Source organism: Pyricularia grisea, assembly GCF_004355905.1.
Source record: "Pyricularia grisea strain NI907 chromosome Unknown Pyricularia_grisea_NI907_Scaffold_4, whole genome shotgun sequence".
NCBI lineage: Eukaryota > Fungi > Ascomycota > Sordariomycetes > Magnaporthales > Pyriculariaceae > Pyricularia > Pyricularia grisea.
This window is the reverse complement of record NW_022156718.1, coordinates 971,325-993,595: the sequence shown is the minus strand read 5'-3', so window position 1 is coordinate 993,595 and position 22,271 is coordinate 971,325. Positions and strand designations below refer to the sequence as shown.

Below are 22,271 nucleotides of genomic sequence, written 5' to 3'. Positions count from 1 at the left end.
CAGAAAGCGTCGCAAATAAATGACGCCACGATGCGGGTCCAGCATTTTTCTCCATCACTCACACACACATGAGTGGCTTGAACCCCCCGTGCAAGACAAAAGAAAAGAAATCATTGGCCCTGTGCTCAGGCACCGCCTCAGCCAAATCAAACCAAGGCTCAGATTTTGATCCACAACCCCAACCCAAAATCAAGGCGGCAATCCATCTAGATTCCGAACCTCGAAAATTTTAGCTGCTTCATCCTTCCGTCTTTCCACTCTGCATCAACTCGACAACCTTAATTCCAACTGATCTTCGCTGCTCATCAACCACCAAAGACAAGTGTCAATAATGGAGGCTGACGACGAAACCAAGAGCAAGTACATCACGCTCATATCCCGAGAGGGCTACGAGTTTGTGGTCCTCCGAGAGGCGGCCGCAGTCAGCTCGACGATCAGGAAGATGGTCAACGGCATGTTTAGCGAGTCGGAGACTGGACGCTGTCATTTTGAGGACATCAAGTAGGTTTCGCTGTCCTTTTTTTCCGATGCAATTCTTTTGCCGCTTTTTCATTCTTGTTTAGCCTTGACGAGGCTGCCTTGAACGTCGCGCCCTGTTTCCAGATGATGAAAGTCGAACAATGTTCACGAGCTGCCTGACGAGGCATTGCAGGTTTTCTTGCAGGACTGCATGGAGCTTTTTTTTTTTTTTCTACACTTGATCTGATCACAACAGCCCTTTTCGTCACTACAACTCCCCCCAATCAATCTACTCAAGATAGGCTGCAGGCTGACAACCGCCCAGTGGCGTAGTCTTGAGCAAGGTCGTCGATTACTTCCACTACTGGTACAAGCACAGGGATGATCAGGACGTTCCTGACCTTGAGATCCCGACGGAACTTTGCCTGGAGATACTCATGGCCGCGGACTTTTTGGGTCTAGACAGTGCGTGCCCACCAAGTCTTTGTCACAACACTACACTGGTACTGACACTAACAATAATCAGAAATTGCATAAAGCTTGACACCTTTCAGGCTTTTGGTATCTTGGCGTTACTGCAACGGCGTTGTGGCCATCTGATAGCTTGTGGTTCTTTGCTCACTGCCTAGAGTATGGGAATCATCTCGGAGTAACAGCCTCCTGGGTGCAACAACATGAACAAGCAAAACCAGGGTTAATACTCGATTGGTCGTAGATTCTACAAATTTTGATTTTTCAACGAGACGCCATTCGAAACTTCCCGGGGGTAATAAACTCCATCCGTCGAAGAGTTGGCCTCGCCACACCATTCAAGCATATACGTTCAACTTGACTACTATGTCCATGGGTTGATCGTCTAATACGGATGGTAGATTAAAATTATTCCCCCACACTCTGCTCGATCAGTTACCCTTGCGGTGATCCATGGCTTTTTAAGAGGGGAAACAAATCTAGCATAGTTGAATAACCAAAAACCCAACTGGTATCCGAACTTTTCATTGTCCGAGCTTTTAAATGTAGTCATCTAGGAAATGAGGGAATGAACAACCCTCGGCGAATCGCGAGCATGGAAACAACCATGATAGTTATTAATGCTTAAGCAGGTATCCTCTTTGGCTGTATTTTTCATGCTTTTCTCTTTGCAGTTTTGCTTGCGTCTCAAAGCGTGACAAGAATGGAACAAGAGCATGTTTGTTCTCGTGGCGCCACAGAGTCTCATCGACAAATATGCATTCCACTCTGGACTTGCCTTGCGGGGGTGGTGTGTTTGTTGTCTCAACCTTTGCCTTTTCCCCTCGAGGCCTCAGGTCTCTGAGCGTACCGGGACCTGGTGCATCTCTAGTCGCTCGAATGCGCTTTTGAGAGTCGGCCATCTTGTTTTTGTCCACTTGGCCCGAAGAAAGCGATACAATCACTTTTCTGGGACCCGAAGGTCCTTCGACTGTCTCGATAACGAAGTAATCCTTCATGAGGTGTGCGAGGCGGTGGTTGCGACCACCACTTCGCTTTTTGGCCATCATCCAATCGGCAATCTGCGCCCACAACTGGTCGAATGACGGTGCACGCTTTACCATGGGCCTTTTGAGCCCATACCTCACGATCCAGATGATCTCCACGGCTGTTTTGTGTAGCACGTTCAGCATGTTGTCCTTGGAAACCCACTCCCAGAGCCCGCAGAGTACGTGAAGGAATTGCGTCTCGGACGTGCCCCGAGACTCTTGATCAAGCGTCGCCCAGTATGCAAAGAGTTTGAGAATCGGCTGGCTGCGGTCTGGCCAGACGATGCAAAGAGCAACACATGTCCAGATAAACCTGAACAGGTACGCCGTTGGGACGGATTGGAGCTTGAGATGTTTTACAACGTCCGTGAGATCCCAATACTGAGTGAGGGCCCTATCGAGAACTGTGATCGGGGTTCTCAATCCAATATTGTTCAGGTATACGTCCCGGTAGCTGATTACCATGCAGTTGGCAAAAGAGGCTTTGTCGTGTCCAGCCAATCCTCTGACACGCCAAAATATGTCGGCTCCTGCTTCGACCAGACACTCCATCACAGACATTCTTGCGTGGGGAGGACAAGAAATGGTGGTTTCGATGGGAACATCACCGTTCAGGTCAGCCACTTGTGGATTTGCACCTCTCGTGAGCCTAGTTTTTGGCTCTGTTAGACCTTTTCTGAACGAACTTCCGAGCACAGCATAATCATGCGTAAAAGGAGGCATCAAAACTCAGATAACTTTGCTCACATTTCTTTGACAACTTCAGTGAAGCCACGCTTCACAGCCATGACCAAATGCGGCCTTTTCGGCGAAAGATCCCAGTTTCTCATGCCGAGAAGCTTCAACGGTATTTGACCGGGCGCGCTTATTCCATCGCTTTCGGGTGATGCGGACAAAACATTGCGGAGGAGCTTATCGTTCTCCAGAATGTGAGGCGCAATTTCCAGCAACTGGCTGAAGGCTCGCACGTTGTCGTTACGGATGATTAGACGCAGAAGCTGGCTGAGCTCCGAAGAAGGAAGTGTGACAGGACCATAGCCTCTTCTGCTGAGTTTGGCGCATCTTGCCAGAGCTCCATAGTCAAAATGGCAAGGATATCGCGCTGCCCTCATGAATAATCGGTCAGACATGTGACGAAGGAATGCCTCGGAAGCGTTGGCTAGCCCTAGGTTGTCTAGGACTAAATCTAACAGCATAGGATACAGTGCTGAAAGATGGTCATCAACAATCTTGTGAAACACCGTCACAAATTCCTCGTTGTCGTCGTAGATACCCTCGAGAGGCAGTCCATGCTTCAGCAGCATCACAACTTTCTGATCAAGTTCGTCATCGTGTCCTACGGGCTCAAGCAAGTACTGCAGCGTGTCTGACTCTGGTCTAGCACCGGCTTCCAAAAGGATCTCGAGATTCCGAATCGGTTGGGTCAAGGCCAAACTTAAAGGTGTGCGGCCCTCGTACGGCTCCGGGTAATAGTCTTCGCTCCGTTCCATTTCAAGATCAACATCTGGAAGCTGAACGAGCCTCTGAAGCAGTTCTTGGCGGGACTGCTCCCATATATCACCATTCATGTCTCTGGAAAGATGCGAATGCGTGCGACCGATGCAAGCCATGTGTAAAGCAGTGAATCGTGTGCCATCGGCGTGTATTGTCACACCAGCATCGATAAGCGCATTCGCTGCTTCGAAGTTGTGGTTCCAGACAGCACACTCTAGTGGCCAGAGACACTCGTCCTCTTCGTCCGGCGGATCAAGTTGGAGATCGACAAGGAACTGAACGACCCGCTGATCACCAGTGTTGAGACTGGCATATTGCAGTGCGTTGCGCCCAAAACCGTCAGTCGCATATACTAGGTCCGGCTGTGTCTTCTCAAGGTACTGAAGTAAATCAAGTCGACCTTTGAATGCAGCAATGTGAAAGGCGGTTACGGCGGGTACATCCTCGCGGGGGTGCAATGGGGGAAATGCCGAGGCGCCGCGACGGAGCAGTATCTCTGCGGTGGAGTCTCTTCCGAAGCATATCGCGAGGTGGAGAGGTGTCACCGGCGTCTTGGAAAAGCAGACATCTTCAGAATGGCTGTGGCCGGTGGCGTCGACCTCAAAATCCTCAAGCAGCATATCGCAGCGACAGAGTCCCAAAGCTGGGGCATTAATCCGCGCTCCATTGTCAAGCAGCCAGTGAACCACACGGTCCTGACCTGCACGCGCGGCCAGGTGCAGCGCGGTAAACTCGACGTCTCCTCTGTTGAGCGACGGGGATAACCTCGCCAGGTTCAGGTCCAGATCATAAGAAGAAGTGCGGTCATTAAGCTCTGCTCCGGCGGCGTAGACCTTTTGAAGCGTGTCAAGCCGGCCTCGGCGCGCAGCCCACATCATCGCACTTGCGTCCTCATGGCGAACATTGTAGCGGTAGAGTGGCCTTTCGAGCAGACCTAGATATTTGGAATTGATGGCGACAAGAGCCGCCTTGTCTCGAGTGTCAAGCTGATCGAAAATTGACAGCAGAATGTCATTTGGAAGGTCCCAAAATGAATTGGGCATTTTTGCATCAGGTTTGGATAGATCAGATTGTTGGAAGAAGATGCAATCAGTCTGGATAAGATGGTTGATTGATTCTTTCACTGCGTACTCCCTCGTGATGCCGAAATAGAAGTCGAAGCGATATTTGAGACCCGAATTGCCTGTCTCTCAATTAGAAGACTGGTTCCGTTCCGTACAGAGAGTGTTAGGGTCTTTCTGTAGCGTAGCTGGTTTGATATGGGCGCTTCCAAATTCTCAGTCAATTTGTTCAAGGAACACGGCAAACATCAGTTTCCCCACGTCGGTCATCGAAGGCGATGTTTGCTTGTGCTCACACACAACCGTCAGTCTGAACGAACAGAATGCCACCAAAATGAGATTCAGTGACGTGACATCGCGCCCACACGTGCTTGGAGCCCCCATAATGCTAATAAGCGGGTCCGGATCTCTCCAAAATCCAGACACGCACAAACCGGGGGTTGATCCGTGAGCTGCATCTCCTCCCTGAGCTAAATCGCTCGACCACTCCAGTTCATAAGGCAAGGCAAGGAATGACAGTTCCGTCATTACAGAAATACGTCAAACCCGTTTGCTCCCCCACACGTACTCACGAACTAAGCCTGACTTAATCTTCAGAATGCAACTACCCGGCTCAACCTTGAAGCTGGGCAAGCGCGCGCAGTCGATCAAAGGGTAAACTAAGAGCGATGGTACCCAAGACCAACAATTTTGACGGATTGTTTATTTTTACCTTGCTACTCTGAGAAAGAAATGAACATATTATATGTTGTGTATATATATATGTTAAGTGTGCCTCCATCATTCTCTCAACACCAATGTGTATTTTTGTTTTTGTCTCATACCATCAATCATATTTCGCTCTGGCCTGAAACCCCGTGCTCGTACTTGTTACCCCTCAACGTGCCTACCAATTTTGGAACGAGGTGCAGCTTGTTACTATTACTGTACCTCCTGATCGCCCTCTCATACTCCTCTTATTGCTGATTCCTGCCCGCTGATCATTTTCTTGGTTGCAAATTCCCGACTTATGGGTTCATTTGTGCCGATGCAACTCCAACCATGCCGGTACACTTCAAGCTAAAGGCCAACCTTTCAAGGTCGGCAATCGCAAAGTTTTGCCCCGTCAATCTCCTTAAGATCTGGCTACTACTCATTTCCCCCTCTCAGTCCACCGAGGTTCGTACCGCCGAGAAATAACTATATATTTTAATAAAAAAAAAACAAAAAAAAAAAAAAAAAAAAAAAAAAAAAAAAAAAAAAAAAAAAAAAAAAAAAAAAAAAAAACTTACAGTGCAATATAGAGTCCGCTGATTTCTGCAGACATGTTCATCTTTCTTTCTTGCCAACAAGATACATACCCAGACTTGGAGGCCCTTGTTGCCCTGGGACTTCCCACTTGAATATGATGGTACATGATTCTGTGGCCCTTTGCGCGTGACGTGTTCCGCTGCAACCAGGACTGCAAACAGGACTCGGGTAATTACGATCTTTCTGAGAAAAATGACACCAGGGCCGTCGGGAGAAAGGACAAACCCCATCCATGAGGATCAGACGAGTGTGCGTTGTCGACGGCCCGCAACCCGAGACGAAGGCTCCACCGCAGCAGAGCCTGCTAAGCCAGCGAGGTTGGGGAGAGCGTCCTTTTGGAAACAGCCTGCCAACGCAATCAATATCTCGGTATGGTCATGAATGACTACTGCGAGTACAGACAGCGGTTATTCAAGGCAGTAGTGATTCGAGTCAGTCCATCGAAAGACCATATTTGCTAGGGGGTATTGCCCTGTTCAGCTCAGCACAAGACCAGTCCACGGTTGCTAGCAAGCACACAAAGTCTCGATCATGTTGACTGCTGGCGCCACTGCAGGGTTCTCGGCGATCGAGATCTATCCGCATCCATCGAGCCAAGCCGTTAACCTACTTAGACCTCAAAGGGGGCTGGGGGAGCGAATAATAGCGTTTGCAGGTGAAGTTGTGCTTTGCTCTAATACCTACTTAGCGGTCAGGCGCCGCGGGGATCCGGCTGCGAGAGGATATCTTCCAACGTGAGAAGAGCCGCCGGTGGGGTCGGTTGGTTGGCGACGAGAGTGGAGTTGTTGGTCATCTACTCTCCAACATCTAGGCCGTGGTTCTGGGAGCATCCCAGATGGTTCAAACTTTTGTGTCGTCCAACCTCTTCAGCATTAAATCATCCTTGTGATCAACGTTTCAGTAAGTGCGACCACAATTTGACGTCACTTAACCATTTGCGGTATCTTCAACATATGGCCGATCGTTCAGCCACCCCTTATTTTTTCTGTCTTTCGGTAACATATGCTAAGTATAAGACGGGATATACTCTTTTTAACATCGGCTTACAGGATCTTCCCTCCACACCACTTTCCCCCTCATTATGGAACCCTGGACGAAAAACACACCGAACATTTTGCAACTCGCCCTATGCTGGCGGAGCTTTCCTCAGCCTGCAACTTCACCATTGTTACTGTGATACTGGTTGTTCTATCATATGTGGATCCAGGGCTAGGTTCCCATCTCCTCTCCAATGGGAGAGCTGCATGGCGGAAGCCTTGATCAAGCCGGGTATACGATGAAAAGCCTTCCAGCGGTTGCAGGGGGGCTGGGGACGAATGTGGATGGTGTGGCCAAGCTTTGCCCTGAATCTACCATCAAGTACTACTTATGTACCACGCCCATATTCGTCTTGATATAACATGTGCTCCAAGCCAATTCAGTCTCAAGCGGTCGAAGGTTCCCCCGCAGACCTACTTGTTTATCAAGGAGTTGGACCCCCAATCTACCTCTAGTTCTAATCTTGTATTATTAGACACTACATCTTGACTATCTATGTCCACTACTACTCGGCGCATTATACACTTTCAGTACCGTACCTTTTAACCGCTGTTCTCACTCACCACAGCGCATTCTAACCGACAGCATAACGACTTGAGCCAGCAGCCACCTCTAAGTGACTGGCACTGGGAAGTGGGAAACATCTAACCATCATGGCATCAAATCCTGAGCCAGAGATTCTCAGTCCACAGGAAGCCGTTCATGCATCTACGCAAGCGCCATCTCCCGAAATTACCATATCCCAGCCTCAGCCCCAACCGCAACAGTCATCACCGCCGCTGCCAACGTCTCAGCCACCGTTGGAGCAAACGCCTGCCTTCGCAGACCCTGAAGTCCCTCCACCTCTTGTCCCTACTCCGAGATCAGCTACCTTTGGCCGTGCTACACCAGGAGGAGGATCACGCCGCCGCAGACGAAGCCGGAGCAGGAACCGAGCTGGCACGGCGACCAGCGCAAACAACCCCTACTTTCCAGGAGATCAAGCGTCAACGCGGAAACTTCGCTACAGTCTAGATGAGTATGATGACGAGGGCCTACGCAACGAGCTTAGTCGTCACCCTGACAGCCGGTCAATGCCCCGAGCACGCCCGCCTCGTGCATACCTCAACCACCCTGCCTACGCAAACCTAGACTCACCCTCCAAACCCTACACCGAGGATGCCAAGGGCCATCGAGAGTTTGAGTATGAGGTCGACCCCCATACTCGGCATCAGTATGATGAGGAGTACGCCTACGGCACTGCTGTCTCGCATGGGCCTGGGATGGCAGGACCTCAGCCCTTCATGCGACTTGCCCCGACATCCAACGCCAGCCACTATGGCCCCGACAGTCAGGCACCCAAGATCAACTGGAAAGAGTTGAGTCGCGAGGAGCGCACCGAGGTCCTTCGGCTGCCATGGACGCAGTGGATGAACAGCGATGTCAAGAATCACTTTGTCGCTATGCTCGGAGAACTAATTGGGACAACCATGTTCCTCTTCTTCGCATTTGCGGGCGTCGAGGTTGCCAACATTGGCCTGCCTTCATCGGCCCCGTTCAACCTGGCCAAGCAACTCTATATTGCACTCAGTTTTGGCTTCTCACTCATGGTAAACGTGTGGATCTTTTTCCGCATAAGTGGCGCCCAGTTCAACCCGGCCGTCACCTTGGCGCTCTGGATGACCGGTGCCGTTGATGCCGTTCGAGGCGTCTGCCTGGTTATCTCGCAGCTCTGCGGCGGCATGCTTGCCAGCGTGATCGTAAGGTTCCTCTTTCCACAAAAGTTTAGCGTACGGACCAGCCTCGGACAGAACACATCGCTTGTTCAGGGGGTCTTCATCGAGGCATTGCTCACGGCCGAGCTCGTCTTCACCATCTTGATGCTGGCCAAGGAGAAGCACAAGGCAACATACATGGCACCTGTTGGCATCGGTCTGGCTCTTTGGATCGATCACATGGTTGGTGTACCATTCACCGGGGCTGGGATTAACCCCGCGCGCAGCTTTGGACCTTGTGTCGTTACAGCGACTTTTGAGCCCGAACATTGGATATACTGTAAGTTTACTTACTGCCTATATGTTGCTTGGAATTATTTGTAAACCAGCATGACTGACAAAGTTTCTCTAATATCAGGGGTTGGACCAGGCATTGGAGCCCTGATCGCCGTGGGTTTCTATAAGCTGATCAAGGTTCTGGAGTACGAGGTAAGTCACTACCACACTGTAGCTATGTCAGAGCCTGCAGAATACGTCATGAGGCCCTATTTGCCACAGAACTGACGTGTTTCAATACGACTCAGATGGCCAACCCTGGAGCCGATGGAGATGCGAGCAATGATCCAACTCAGAATCCAGCCAAGAGGGCAGAGCTGGCAGCCGGAAGAAGGGTAAGCTTCCAAGAACCCCCCTCGGCGAGACTTCCCTTGAGGGAATACTCGCAGAGGGAATATCTGCACAAAGAGTGACACCGAAGCAAACTCAACAGTTCGCGGGTGGCTTTGATGCCAAATAAACTGTGATACTGCCTCCTTTTCCATCGAATATACGGATGTCCTTGTTTTTTCTACTGTTCTGTTGTGTACCGTCGTGTCATTTTATTCCAGCACTTGTCTTTGCTGTTTTGCCCTCAACTGGCTAAATACGCCGTTGGCATGAATTGCTTACTTGTTTTTGTCTCGGAATTTTGCAGTGAAACCAGTTACGAGCTCTTTTTTTTTCTCTTTTTGATGTGGTGTCCCGCGGCAATGTCACAGCTATCAGCGATTACCCAAAAGAAATGTATGTGCTTCATCCAGTACGACTTTGTCGCGTGTTTTTCTCGATGCTTTCTCGGCTGAATTCTCTGCCAGCTTTTTCCAAACACGCGCCAAGTGGAACAGTCGTCCTCGCGTTGGTTTGATTTTTTTGATATCTTCTTACTCACTGATTTCCTCGTTTCTACCTCCAATTGATACCTGCGACTCATATGATGATACTCCACTGTGGTTCATCAGAAAGTGGTCGACATGTTGTTGCACTAGCACTAGTCTAGTTATTACTAGGTGAACTTTCTGTTAGTCTTTCTTTTTTTTTCGAAAGTAAACTATAAGTTTGACTCCAACTAGTCGATCATGTTCCTTAACAATGCCCGTTTTGAAGAAAAGGACGAACGTTACAAAGGAAACAACACAGTTGTTGCGACAAGGCACGAGGCAGAACTATCTCTACGCACAAACACGATGTTTTGCAGCCTACCACTGCGGTCCTGAATACTTTGCGGTTACTAGATCGAAATGACGGTGTACGTACCTGTTTCGAATACGGATAATACAACCGTCCTATTTACATTAATTACATCGGTGTAAGGGGGTTTCCTCCCATCAGCCTAAACCTTGGGTTTGCACCCCATCTGCACCGAAACCTCGCTCTTTCCCATCCTTCAATCTCAGAAAAAAATGCTAATTGGTAGAGTGGACATGTGAACATGATCTACGACCAGTAAGATCTAGATATAAACTTTTGTAGCATCCCACAAGACCCCTATTCTTTTGCAAAAATTTATCATGAGTCGAAGACGTTAGCACAAGTAAAGGGCTCAAAAAGACCCAGAAGGACATACCAGGTATTCTTTAAGCCTTCTGCGGCTTTGTGATTCGCAGGTGTTATAGTGGCGGAGGAAGGAGGGTAAAGAAACTCGCTCAAATCCCTCCCAAGGCGATGCTTTTCGAGAAAAGAAGAGACAATGGACGGTTTTGAGTTCGGACCAGATACTCTAAATTCTTCAGACTTTACCACTGTCACCTGTACTGTTCGGTGTGTTCTAGGCCCGAACTGCGGAGCTCCGAGATAGGTTCGTCCTGGGATGAATGTTCGGAAAGGTGGGAAAGGAGGGGGTTGGAAAGGCTTACCACCTAAGGTGGTGACATGAGTGATTTTTACGGTCTAGATTGCCCATATTTTGTTTTCTATACTATCTAGATTGATGATGAGAACTACCTTTAACTAGGCCAGAAATACTTGTTTCAGCATTCATATACTTTTTACATCCTGATAATCTACGTGCACACATTTATGGGGGACAGGTGTCCCCGAACAGAGCGAGGACCCTATGATAAACTAGAGAGTCTACGCGTTCAGCCTGTAGTGTTATGGGCAGCCAGGTTCTAGCAAACTCTATACTTTCAAAAAGTGCCACCCTGTCGCTGTGAGCAGCCGGAGACGCGCAATCTCCCAGAAAGAACTGCGTATGAGAAGGGCTGGGAATACTATTGTGCAAAAATTCACATGATTTAGGTATGTAATAATAGGAGCTTTTTTTTTATCACGATTTGTGAGTTGATGATTCCGTAACCGGCCACACAGTACAAATATACTTCTCTGCTCAAAGTCTTACGTAGATGTCGTCAACAAAACATGACTTATATCCAGTTTTGTCAGCTTGCAACATGCTGGTTCGGGCACTTTTTTTCCCACCGCAATAGCGTTCCATCCAGTGTCGCTACCCTGCTTGGCACTGGTAAGAAGCTCAGTGGGATGAATATGTCGGGCTAGGTGGTATTTATGGATGTTGATATTATCATGTGTTGGCATTCTATAACAACTCGGCAATAATACGTAGAGTACCAGCCGCCTTTTGTTTCCCGCCTTCTTTTTGCCTGATTCTCTTAATAGCTTACAACTATAAGGTGGAGTCCTCCCCGTAGCTTCTTCTCCGGCTTTTGCTAACCGACTTGGTTGACAAGGCTGATCGTTTAATCGGCATACTCCGAGGGTAGATACTGTGGGGGATTTGGTTTCCATTATCATATATGATAGTATGCTAATTTAGTATTTACCACATATAGGCAATAACTTGACACGTTGGCAGCTATGCGTTGGTAATGTCACGGAGTATGCACGCAATCCCCTGTGAAGCCCTTGCCAAGGACGTAATTTTTGATGTCTGAGAGTGGTCGGGGTTCTTGAAGTTGGTCTACTTTTCTATACCCCCCAGTCCCAGCATCTACTACCTATTATCCCAGCCTCTTCCGCTGGCTTGAGACTGGGGATCCCCAAGAGTACAAGGACATCCTTTCCCGGTAATGTGTGCTAAATCCATGTAAAACCTTTCCATCTGACCCGCAATATTGACAAACACAAGCAGCTTATCTTCACATTACGCATGTATATTAGCATTCCCCTCATTCCAATTTCTTCCGTCTGCCAGACGCCCAAAAAAGAACCGAATCGAGTCTAAAAAGCAAAAAAAGTGGCTGGTAATCACCGAAATACATGACACTTTCTTTGTTTAAGAACAAAAAAAAAAAAAAAAAAAAAGGCTGTGGCACGTCACGAGACGCTTCAGTGGGTCAAGTCTCGCCGTCTTTGGCCACGTCGGTTGGTGGGTTACGGGCAAAGAAAAAAAGGATAGTGGTAAAAGATTTACCCAAGCGGACAGGCCAAGCAAGGAAAGTTTAAAAAAGAAAAAAAAAAAAAAAAAAAAAGAAAAGAAAAAACAACAAGGTGAGCTCACAACAGTCCCGGGATGACAGCCTTGCGGCCCTTGATCTTCTCCGGGCCGAACCTATCCTCGTACCACTTGCGACCATTGACTGCCCTGGGGAGCATGGAAAAGACCTCGTTGACCAGGAACATCAATGCCGGGGTGCATGACCAACCGCAGGCCATCCAGTAGCCGAACCACTCGCACCACTCGAGGAAGTAGTGCGGGTAGAGGACGAGCTTGAAGAAGCCGGCCTGCGGGATGGCATAGTGTCGCTCGACAGTCTCGGGCCGCACGCCCTTTTCCCTGGCGACGTTTTGGCGCCTGCGCTCCTCCCTGCGCCGGATCTCGCGGAGCTCGTCGTCGTGGTAGTAGTTTGCCGCCAGGCCCAGGTAGAAGATGCTGATCCCCACGGCGAACTGCAGGGTGCCGCCGCCCAGCTGGGAAGCCCATTGCTCCTGCGTGGTCGGACCGTAGGCGGCCAGCCAAGCCCCGAGGCACGTGCCGTTCATGACCTGGAAGAAGACGGCTGAGGACGCGACCAGGATGTTCATGGGCGCCATGGACGGCGCCATGAGCGGATAGAGAACCGCGCGGTAGCTGTAGTGGATCACGAACAGGCCGGCCAGCACCTTGTTCTGCCAGGGGAGGTCGTCGATGCCGTGCTTGGCCGGCAGCGTGCTCATGTGGTAGAGCAGTATCGACGCGCCGGGTATCTCCATCAGGAACCAGGCGAGACGGCCCGGGACGTTGAAGATGCTCGGGTACGACGTTTTACCCATCGGGTACCATGGAGTCAGCCATTGTACAGATGGGAGCTGGAAAGAGAAAAGTGTCAGCCACGTTTAGTCAAATTGGTCGTTGGAAGCCCCGAGGTTCCTGGTGTTCGTTGTAAACCTACAATGGGGAAAAACTTCCACAGAAAGAGCAGAGTCTCCCAATTTTCCCTCGTAGGGGGGATCCAGTTCTCGATGATGGCCATATTCAGTGAACGAAAACAAGGCCTAGAAACCAGACCAGTGAGGATGCTGATTTTGGTTATAATTCCGCTTGGGGCCAAGACGATATCGGTTCAGCAAGACGGCGGTGTGGGGTCAAATCCACGCTGTTGTTAGGGCGTTTTGTTACCTGGCAAGCCCAGAATTTTTCTCCCTCTCTCCCGTCTTTTAAGCCCGGAAAGAGAATTTGTGATTAGTTGACTAGCCTTCTCCACAAACTAATTCCAAGGATCATCATTTGCCAATGTTACACTCTTGGATGCGACAATGAAGGGAAAAAGAGGAGGGGAAAATGAACAAAAAAAAAAAAGAAACATCCATTCATACTACCATAGCGACTTGTAGATTTTTAAAGGGATCCGGGATTCTACTGCGAATTTCCCAACCTTTTCCAAATTGCCCCCCCTGGCGCATTCGCATCAAATGCCGTCACTATTAAACCATGACTTCTGCCTGCGGGGGGGACGTAGGATAAGGCAGCCGCCTGGCAAAGCCTGGTTTGTTATCCACCCGATGCAACCTAGAACCAGTCTAGTCGGGGAGAGCACTGCCGGTAACAGTAGATCGGCGTGTTATACGGCCAACCAAGGCTTAGTTAGATCGCCGTACCCCAAGATTTCGTCTTCTTGAGAGATCCAAGATCTTTTTGTTTTATGTTGTTCTTTTAGTCCCCGATGGCAAGCTTAATAGCCAAACGTCGACTACGTAAAAAGACTACTTCTAGAATTAGAAAGTCAATGCGGTCGGGCGGGCTTCTGCTCTTTCAAACCCCCACCCTACCACCCACTTTCACTTTCTTCTCTCAAATTGAGGGGAAGCCAACCCGTAAAATCACAATCTACCGGTACATACCTACCAGGGATGTACTTCGTAGTAACGGTTACGTATAATCCGTCTAAACATAGTTGAGAATAATCCAATTCAACATAAAACCCCTCGAGACAGTAACGAACTCGCCGCTTAATCCCGTCCATCAAAACTTTGGTTCTTTTGAGTAAACTTGTCATTCAGCATAAAGTCTTGTTCAAATCCTCAATCGTTGTATTTCCTAGGGCGGACCTTGTGCATCCTCTTATTACCTTGCTTTACTGTACCTAATAAACGAGAACCACTCTTGAAAAAAAACAAAAAAAAAAAACAATCACGATGTACCCGGAAACTTCCATTCACAGAAACAGCACCAATTCGAAAGGAACAAAAATAAAAAATAAAAATATAGAAGAATTATGACCCAGTTTAGTAGTATTAATTCATATCCTCATAAACCAAACATCAAGCCCGAAGGTCCTCTGTACTTTCACATCACGATACAATCCCGCTCTCTCGGGGGGAGACCTGCAGGGCCCCCGCCAGCTGGGACCCCATACCTATACGGCCCTCCACGTCCTGCCGAGCTGGCACTACTGTTCGACTGCGGATATGATCCGGGGCCCATCCGTCCATCCGGTCTCATCCCTTGCGGCCGGATACCCGTGACAGGGGCCGTCCCGGGGCCCGTAGCTGTGCTGGCGCTCGGAGACCCCGGTACAACTGGGCTACTCGCCGGATGGCTCGGATGGCCCTCGGGGGGAATGTAAGCCTCCTGCTTCGAAGCTTGCTCATATGTTGGGGGTGCCTCCTCGGTGGCATTCTCGTCTACCGGTCTGTTCACTCGCGGCCTCGACACGACTGGGGCAGGTATTAGCGGCCGGACGACCTGAGTAATGGGGGCCGGCCTGGCCGGTGTGCCTGTCACAGGCACAGAAACCGCCCCCGAACTTGTCCGCCGACGTCCGCCACTGCTAGTCGCAGGGCTCGTAGCTCCGCCTTGGTGACGCCCATGTGCCTGTTGCTCAATATACTGCTCGGACAGCAAGCTCTCGCGCTGTCTTCTTTGTTGTTCCTCGCGGTGCCGCTCGTCTTCTTCTTCCTGCAGCTGCATAGCCAGGGCCAAGTCGCGGTCTTCCTGCTCCGTCATTGGGGAGCTTGGAACTTGCTGTGGCGCTGAACTATAGGAGCCTTCGCCGCCTGAGCCACTGCGGTCGCCGCGTCGTCCCCTGGGCGTCTGCCAAGTGCCAGCAGCGTCTGAGCCTGAGCCCGATGCGCTGCTGTGCGTTTGTGGACTGTTTTCTGTTTTGTATTGATTATCGCCTGCGCCACCGACAACCCGAAAGTCGCCCGAGAAAAACTCGGCCCTTTCGCCAGTAGTGTCCACAAGAGACTCCCACACTACTTCTGCGTGCCCTGCATAGCCTGCATCCGTCACCAGCGTCAAGATCTCGAGAGTTTGTGGGTGCCGATACAGAGTGGAGAAGTGGTCGTTGCGAAAGAGAATTGCCACAGATCCAGGCTTCATGGCCTCGGTGATCACCTCCAGACCGTACCTTGTAAGTTGCGTAGCTGACGAATCTAGGAATCCCTTGATGGTGATAATGTCCTGGTATAAGCTCTGTTCCTCTTCCGTCAAGCCCCTATCCGAATTGGTTAGTCGATCCTCCAACTCCTCTTCCCTAAACAACAGGTTCTGCGCGTCTTCATATGAGCCTGCGCGCCTCTTGAAGGCAGCGTAGGCCTCTTCATCTTGCGAAGGTAGCCATCCGTGGATCAGCGGGATAGCGAATATCGAGTAAAGCCTCATCTCTTTAGTATCCTCGAACGTGCCCGGGACCATGTTGTGACTGCGCTGGCTTGGGTGAACATGCGTGAGCGACGTTCTCTTAAACGCCATGATCACTTCATCTGTAGGCAAAAATCGAGGGTTGACATTCATCCCCGTATGTAACCCTTTCAGGAAATCGTATAGTTCTGTGACATCGGGGAGGGCAGAGTCTTCTGATAGTCGCCTTGGGGACATGAGTTCGTCGAAAACAGCATCGAGGAGAAAAGTGAGACTTATTTGCTCACGCGATCGAAGCGTATCGGTCAGCGCCGTCTGCGAGTCTGCTGGCGTGGTGAGACTGAGCGCGTTGACGAGGGCTAATAGGGGGCATGGGCCGTTGGCGTTTTGAACAAGTATAGGTGATGTGCGCGGATTCTTTGATGCATTGGCATCGTACCAATTGATATTCTTGATCTGATAGGTCTCGTTCTTGACTGCTCCAGAATCAGTGGCGCGTTGCGGAGCTTGGGCATCCCTCGATGTTCGAGGTGGCAGTGTTGGACCCGAATCAGTGGGCATGATCGCACCTGAACCTAACTGATCTGTTAAGCTAGGTCCGTGGGCATCCGTAGTGGTGGCCCGGCTCGTGGGCGCCTTTCCAGTGGCGGCTTCCGGTGCGTCGTCAAAGTTTTCCCATGTACTTTGCCGGGATAAATCGCCAGGGATTGGATCACTGTCAATGAGGTTCCATTCACTTGTCTGGCTGGCGTTGGCAGCAATGTTAGGGATCACTGGCCCCTTGCCCTTGTTGCGAGTTCCAAGGTCGTCCCAGGCGTGGCTGCCCTCAACCAGTTCGTCGTGAGCCCCTCCAGAAGATTGAACCACCTTGGCGGGCGGCGGCGGTCGCGTTGTCTCACCCCATGCAGACGAACCCTCCTCCTCCGTGGGGAACGAAATCAAGGCTGGAGATCCGGGACCGTCGTTTGGGGATGCTGCTGCCTTGGCACCGTTGGACTGGGGGTCTTGGGGGTTGTCTGCGGCAGACGACCAGACATCCCTACCTAGCTCCCGATCGTCCGCACTAGAGAAAGCTAGCGGCTCCTTGCGCTTCTCGATGATGTTATTCTTCTCGTCCAGAGCTGGCCGCCATGGATTGTTACTCCCATCGCTAGACGTGATGCTCAATTGAGAGAAAGGAGCCGAGGGCGGTGTGGGTGATGTTAGTGTCACTGATGGTACGATGTGGTTCGCCGAGGCTGTAGAGCTCGGTGCCGGTTTTCTCTTGAAGGGGTTTGTGTTGTGCTTTGTTACACCCGCACCGCCTGGTCTGAGGGCCTCTGGCACGTCACTTGGAAAGCTCATCGTAGCTGGGCTTGTACCTCCGATCCCGGGCTGATGTCCACCGCTGTTATTTCCTGTCACCTGCTGCGGGAGTAGTCTTGGGCTTTCGTCCTTCCAAACATTTTCCTCTGGACCTTCTTGGTTGGAGAAGCTGCTCCCGGGTGTCGCTGGGGCCGCGCCAGGACGAAGTACGTCGGGTACATCTACCAGCCCGAGGTCGGGGGAAGAGCCAAGTTGTTGGTGAGCCCGTATCGGAATGTGACCATTGATATCATCGGGATCGGAGCGCCAGTCCTCCCTTGCCCAGCCGTCAAGTTGCGAATGGTCGTCTTGAAGCGAATTAGGCGGTCGGCTGCTACTAGCGTAGTTATCGAGATGAGCATCGCTGGGGAGAGGTTTTCTCGTAACCATGGTGGTCTGGCCAGGACAACCCTGTGGAGGTCATCCGACAGGATATCTGTGCTTACTTTATCCTGTATGTTGTCCTGCAGCTTGATAGTCTGTACGTGTTCTATGTTGATGATGTCTTGACCAAGGGCGACTCGAGGATACGCCGATGGCGGGTCTGACGTCAATTGTCCACTGTTGGTAGGTACCTACTTAAAAGCGACAATCGATAGCGACAATGAACGACTTGTGTTTATGTTTGGGCGCGGCTGTTTTATCTCCCTTGGGACAATCAATTTCAAGATAGGTATACCGAGGGATAACAGCTCGTTGCAGTTCACTACCAAAAGTGAATTGACTAGGTCGGTGAGTTAAAGAGGCACCGACAGGTTGGTTAAGTTGGTCAGTTGGTTCGATCGAATGAAGCAAGCACATGCAACATGCCCAGTGCCTGAGGGGGCTGAGGACTGAAATGCGCCGCCCGCTTCTTTTCGCCTCCACTTTGCAGGGCCCTGCCCTCCAGGTACCTGGTAGGTGGCTGTAGGGAGGGAGGATAAGGCAGCTTTGCCTTGCGTCCCTACCTACATACGTGTGGTCAAAGATTGGATGTTTTTGCGGCGGTCCATTGAAAGCTTGCGTCACCAGCTTGCTCCGCCAGCTGCGCGGATGCGGAGTGGAGATTTGAGCTTGATCCTTGTTAGGTAACCCCCCGGCCTGCAGCTAGCTGTACGAGTACCCCTCGATCAGTTTAAGGCAGTTATAAATTACGAAGTACTTTCCTAATTGCGGCATCAACCACAGTGCGGTATCTGTCCAGACAATCCGGCCATCGTTCAGTGAATTATCAACCTTCAATGAGACGCACACAGTTTGTGAATGTAGCTTTCCACGGTGAAATCTGCGATGTTGGATTTTGGTCCTAATTATCTGTCAACTCTATGGTGTAGTGTAGAACCAGCACTAGACTTTTTCTAGATTTTGATCCTTTGACTACCAATGGAACCAAGACAGCGTAGGTTTACAATCGGGAGGCATTAAGGAGCCAGGCGACAGCAATTTTTCGGACTGCAACTGTGGCGCAACTGCACCCGTGACGTGCTTCGAACGTTAAGGAAGAAGAAAATAAAGGGGATCTGAGCCACTGAATGAATTTTAATTGATTATACCAGGTCAACGTGCAACAGCGATACCGGGACATACAAGTATATACATGCAAACACAAGTCAGAATTGAAGAAAAGGAAATATAAAAAGCAAGCCTCACATGTTTTAATGGTCAGTCAGACAAGTAGCGCCAGTTCGAGCCACCACCGATAAACGAGAATGAACATATTGGAGGCGCAACGCAACTGAGAGAATAAGCTGCACCAATTCTCCCCATACTCAAAGACGACAAAAAGCAAAAGAAATGAGGCGGAAAGAAAATGAACCCGCTGCCTAGATCCGTGATTACCTACGTAGCTCTCATCAACTCTATCCGTAATAACAGCCGTAACAAACACATGCACCCCATATCCTAGTGCCAAGTTAAATCCGTGAAGCAGGGAGATGGTGGACCGCCAGACCCTATTAGTACCGCTTTGCCAGCTTGCTCAGCCTCTCGCATGCTGGCTTTTTGAATTGGTCCGCCAGCTTCAGCTTCTCCTGGTCCTGAAAGAACCATCCTTGCGCCTGGTCCCGCAGCTGCTGTTCTCTATGTCTCTCCACATTGCACCGATGCGTCAGGGTGTTGATGAGCGTCACGTGAGCGTGCTTGTTGAGCTGGGCGATTTTGTGATTATTTCCCTTGAATTGTTGCCAATCGGTCGGTCGCATGAAGTAGTGCACGTTATGCTCAGGGATCTTGACCTTGTGCGTAAACGGCGCTTGCGGCTCATCAAAGACCATATCTGGCATGGAGCTCGAGCCGCCCGACATGATGGATGAGATGAGCGGGATAATGAAGAGGAAAAGTATCGGGAGCAGGCCAAGTAGTGTCGACAAGAGCCCTGCATCGGGTTCCGGCTCACCTTCGGCACGCGGTCGTCTCCTAGGCCGGTTTCCGCCAAATTGGTGCACACGGATTCCGGGACCACCGCCCATGTTGAAAACAAATTGCGGGCCCGTGTCGAAGCCTGTTGCCAGTCAGTATGATTTATGTTCACTTGACGTGAATGCTACGATGCCTCAACTCACCTCCAAATTGGCCAAAGCCACCACCGCCAAAGAAGCGCCTGAACATTTCTTCCGGGCTAATCTCTTCCTCGAACCCTCCCGCAAAACCGGGGAAGCCACCGCCGCCACCACCACCCCCACCACCAGCATTCCTCTGAGCAAAGCCAGAAAACGGGTTCTGCGCCCTAGCACTCTCGAACCTCGAGTCCGGATCCGTCCCGAAGCGATCAAACTTTTCCCGCTTCTCCTTGTCACCCAGCACACTGAAAGCCCTGGAAACCATCTTGAACGCCTCGTCCGCGTGCTCGTACCCGTTCTTGTCTGGATGCGTCAGGAGGGACTGTTTTCGATACGCCCTCTTGATCTCCGAGTCCGTGCACGTCTTTGATGTGAGCGCAAGGATTTCGTAAAATGCCGTCGGCTTGCAGCGACGGATGCGGAGTACTGCTTCTTTTTGTTCCGGGGTATAGCTGCGTCCCTGGTTGCCTTGGTTGTGATCTCGAGAGCGGGCCCCCGAGGTATTGTTGCTGGAGGCGTTCGCCCCTGTTGTCTTTGCGCTTGACATGATGAAAGAGGGCGAAGACGGAGCACAGGGCCCGTCCTTTTATGCGATATTCTGTTATCAAGGAAGACTCGGGACTCGTGGATGGGGAGTCAGGTAACTCGGGCCACCGCAAGGCTGGTTTGGGCCTGTATCCCGGCCTTGTTGTGTCAATAATTCGGGGGTCCGACCGACTATCTCGGCAGTCACAAGATGTGAAGTCGAGCAGGGCGTTGGGAGAAGGCCGAGTAGTGTCGACGTGGCAGCCGCTCGGGGGAGCAGGGAAGGCGGTAACCCCGGCGATTGAGTTGAGGTGCAGGGTTGGCTACAGTGCTGGTCGATCGGTCGGATGAGAGCTTGCTTTTCTTGTTTTTGTTTCCTGGACTTGGTATCTGTCCCGTCCTTCTGTTTCCCCAGGACCCGGACTTTCCACTACCAAATTTCGTGGCCTGATCCCAACCCTCGGTGCGTTAAGTGTGTGCGCACGGATTTTGAATCCTTTCTTTTCTTTGTTTCGCAGTAGATGTCACCGTCGAGTATGCGTGGGTGAAAAGTGGTTACCCGATAAACTATTGAAGTTGGTTGCCGAGCAATGTCATGTCATGCTTGTAGCAGATGATTTCGCCTTGGACGTTTAGGTTCGTGGCCGTTTCGCAAGCATCAAAAACAGAGTTCCAATAATCCCATCGCTGCGGGACAGTTTGAAGGTGGCTGATTCGCCCGGAAGCAATCTGCGACCACAGGACATCGATGCTTAGTCACGGGGTCTTCGACACCCACCTTGGTCGCTTGACAATTAGAGCGCGGACAAACGACGTCACGTCACTTACAGGCCCAACGCGTGGTAGCAGCTCATGGGCCAAGTGGGAAGAAAATATTTGGCTTTCACCACCAGGGCGCCAAAACTCCTTGAATCTTTTTTTTTTCTTTCAGCTAATAGGCCTTACCAGCTGTACCAGCTGTACCAGCTGTTTTAACTTCATGAATTCCTTTCATAAAACTCTCCAAGACAGAAATTAATCGCCACAATGAGTAGCACACCAACCGATACACCTCCACTGCCCCGAAAGTCTCTGATTGAGAAGGTGGAAGCATGGGGATGTAAGTCATTTTGGAAACCAACTACACCAGGACGGCAGCTATCGCCTCCGCATATTCAGAAAAAGAATGGTTTCTCTACCACATAAAGAACATCACTGACAATGCAACACACCCACTCCGAAAAAAAAAAACAGCCTCATCTCTCCCTCCAATGGGCATGGCGACATTAATAACGGCCCTCCACTTCCGCCCCTTCCAACCACTACCCATGCTCCTCACCCCGGCCCTAATGTTCACGTCCTATGTCACCCTGAGCGGCTGGGCGATTGACGGCGCCGGTCTCAACATGGCCTGCAGCGGCCTGTACGCGCTGCTCGCCATGCGCAGGAGGCCCGCCTCCATCCGGAACAAGTTCTCGGCCAGGGGGTTCGTGCGTGGCGTCGCCATCGGCCTTGGCGCGTCGAATACCGTCGCGGGCGGCTGGGTTTACTTTACTGGTGACAGGAAGAGGGAGAAGGCGGACAGGATAGCGAGGAACCGGTGGGGTGGTCCAACTCCCAAGTGAAGAGTCTGTCTGTCCTTCCATAGAATAGCCATCTCACACCAGGCGACGAGTTGTTGGATCCTTTGGGGAGGTGTTCAAATCAAAATCAAAATCAGCAAGATGTTGCTAGCTTATCCAAGTCGACATGGTGACATTCTCAATCTTGCTTGGGTGGTGTTGAACTATAGGCCAAAATCTCCCCAAGGTGTTGCAGCAGAATCTATTTTAACGGGTCAACTACCTCGGATCGAAGTTTATTGCATTTGACCTCGTGATTGCCTTAGGATCTCTTACTGTTCCAAGACCGCTAGCTTCACAAGCATCCACATAGGCAAGCAGGGAGGTTTGTTCAAGCTGAGATGAGTATGGATGTATTTGTTAGCACTATGATCAAAACTGTGTTGAAGA

General features: G+C 50.6%; 8 protein-coding genes across 8 annotated transcripts; 3 read left to right on the top strand and 5 right to left on the bottom strand.

Annotated features, from left to right (window-relative positions):
- Positions 1-331: 331 nt before the first annotated feature.
- Positions 332-1,003, top strand: PgNI_07032 (uncharacterized protein; the record flags this gene model as incomplete). The annotated part of the gene is made up of 3 exons (XM_031127050.1): positions 332-501; positions 785-924; positions 999-1,003. The coding sequence occupies 3 exons, from the start codon at positions 332-334 to the stop codon at positions 1,001-1,003; spliced, it is 315 nt and encodes a 104-aa protein (XP_030980715.1).
- On the bottom strand, positions 479-4,821 carry PgNI_07031 (uncharacterized protein). Its single transcript, XM_031127049.1, has 2 exons — positions 2,706-4,821; positions 479-2,607 (listed from the first exon to the last, which is right to left on the bottom strand). Exons 1-2 carry the CDS (start codon positions 4,493-4,495, stop codon positions 1,548-1,550), a joined length of 2,850 nt encoding a protein of 949 aa, XP_030980716.1. The 5' UTR covers positions 4,496-4,821; the 3' UTR covers positions 479-1,547.
- A 1,822-nt stretch (positions 4,822-6,643) lies between these two features.
- PgNI_07030 (uncharacterized protein) lies at positions 6,644-6,916 on the bottom strand (the record flags this gene model as incomplete). The annotated part of the gene is made up of 2 exons (XM_031127048.1): positions 6,644-6,685; positions 6,851-6,916. The coding sequence occupies 2 exons, from the start codon at positions 6,914-6,916 to the stop codon at positions 6,644-6,646; spliced, it is 108 nt and encodes a 35-aa protein (XP_030980717.1).
- Positions 6,917-7,494: 578 nt separating this feature from the next.
- PgNI_07029 (uncharacterized protein) lies at positions 7,495-9,331 on the top strand (the record flags this gene model as incomplete). Its single annotated transcript, XM_031127047.1, has 4 exons — positions 7,495-8,875; positions 8,954-9,024; positions 9,120-9,206; positions 9,305-9,331. The coding sequence occupies 4 exons, from the start codon at positions 7,495-7,497 to the stop codon at positions 9,329-9,331; spliced, it is 1,566 nt and encodes a 521-aa protein (XP_030981314.1).
- A 2,975-nt stretch (positions 9,332-12,306) lies between these two features.
- On the bottom strand, positions 12,307-13,391 carry PgNI_07028 (uncharacterized protein; the record flags this gene model as incomplete). The annotated part of the gene is made up of 2 exons (XM_031127046.1): positions 13,182-13,391; positions 12,307-13,098 (listed from the first exon to the last, which is right to left on the bottom strand). Exons 1-2 carry the CDS (start codon positions 13,260-13,262, stop codon positions 12,307-12,309), a joined length of 873 nt encoding a protein of 290 aa, XP_030981313.1. The 5' UTR covers positions 13,263-13,391.
- A 1,184-nt stretch (positions 13,392-14,575) lies between these two features.
- Positions 14,576-17,608, bottom strand: PgNI_07027 (uncharacterized protein; the record flags this gene model as incomplete). Its single annotated transcript, XM_031127045.1, has 1 exon — positions 14,576-17,608. The coding sequence occupies one exon, from the start codon at positions 17,606-17,608 to the stop codon at positions 14,576-14,578; it is 3,033 nt and encodes a 1,010-aa protein (XP_030981402.1).
- Positions 17,609-18,726: 1,118 nt separating this feature from the next.
- Positions 18,727-20,922, bottom strand: PgNI_07026 (uncharacterized protein). The gene is made up of 2 exons (XM_031127044.1): positions 19,759-20,922; positions 18,727-19,697 (listed from the first exon to the last, which is right to left on the bottom strand). Exons 1-2 carry the CDS (start codon positions 20,300-20,302, stop codon positions 19,153-19,155), a joined length of 1,089 nt encoding a protein of 362 aa, XP_030981401.1. The 5' UTR covers positions 20,303-20,922; the 3' UTR covers positions 18,727-19,152.
- A 203-nt stretch (positions 20,923-21,125) lies between these two features.
- PgNI_07025 (uncharacterized protein) lies at positions 21,126-22,222 on the top strand. The gene is made up of 2 exons (XM_031127043.1): positions 21,126-21,379; positions 21,514-22,222. Exons 1-2 carry the CDS (start codon positions 21,307-21,309, stop codon positions 21,882-21,884), a joined length of 444 nt encoding a protein of 147 aa, XP_030980730.1. The 5' UTR covers positions 21,126-21,306; the 3' UTR covers positions 21,885-22,222.
- The last annotated feature ends 49 nt before the right edge of the window (positions 22,223-22,271 follow it).

Bases quoted from the DNA above. Each gene is read 5' to 3' on its own strand.
- PgNI_07031 (XM_031127049.1), bottom strand. From the start codon at position 4,495: ATGCCCAATTCATTTTGGGACCTTCCAAATGACATTCTGCTGTCAATT. The intron at 2,608-2,705 runs GTGAGCAAAGTT...GCCAAAAACTAG, and splicing joins ACTGAAGTTGTCAAAGAAAT to GCTCACGAGAGGTGCAAATC.
- PgNI_07026 (XM_031127044.1), bottom strand. From the start codon at position 20,302: ATGTCAAGCGCAAAGACAACAGGGGCGAACGCCTCCAGCAACAATACC. The intron at 19,698-19,758 runs GTGAGTTGAGGC...GACTGGCAACAG, and splicing joins TGGCTTTGGCCAATTTGGAG to GCTTCGACACGGGCCCGCAA.
- PgNI_07025 (XM_031127043.1), top strand. From the start codon at position 21,307: ATGAGTAGCACACCAACCGATACACCTCCACTGCCCCGAAAGTCTCTG. The intron at 21,380-21,513 runs GTAAGTCATTTT...AAAAAAAAACAG, and splicing joins GAAGGTGGAAGCATGGGGAT to CCTCATCTCTCCCTCCAATG.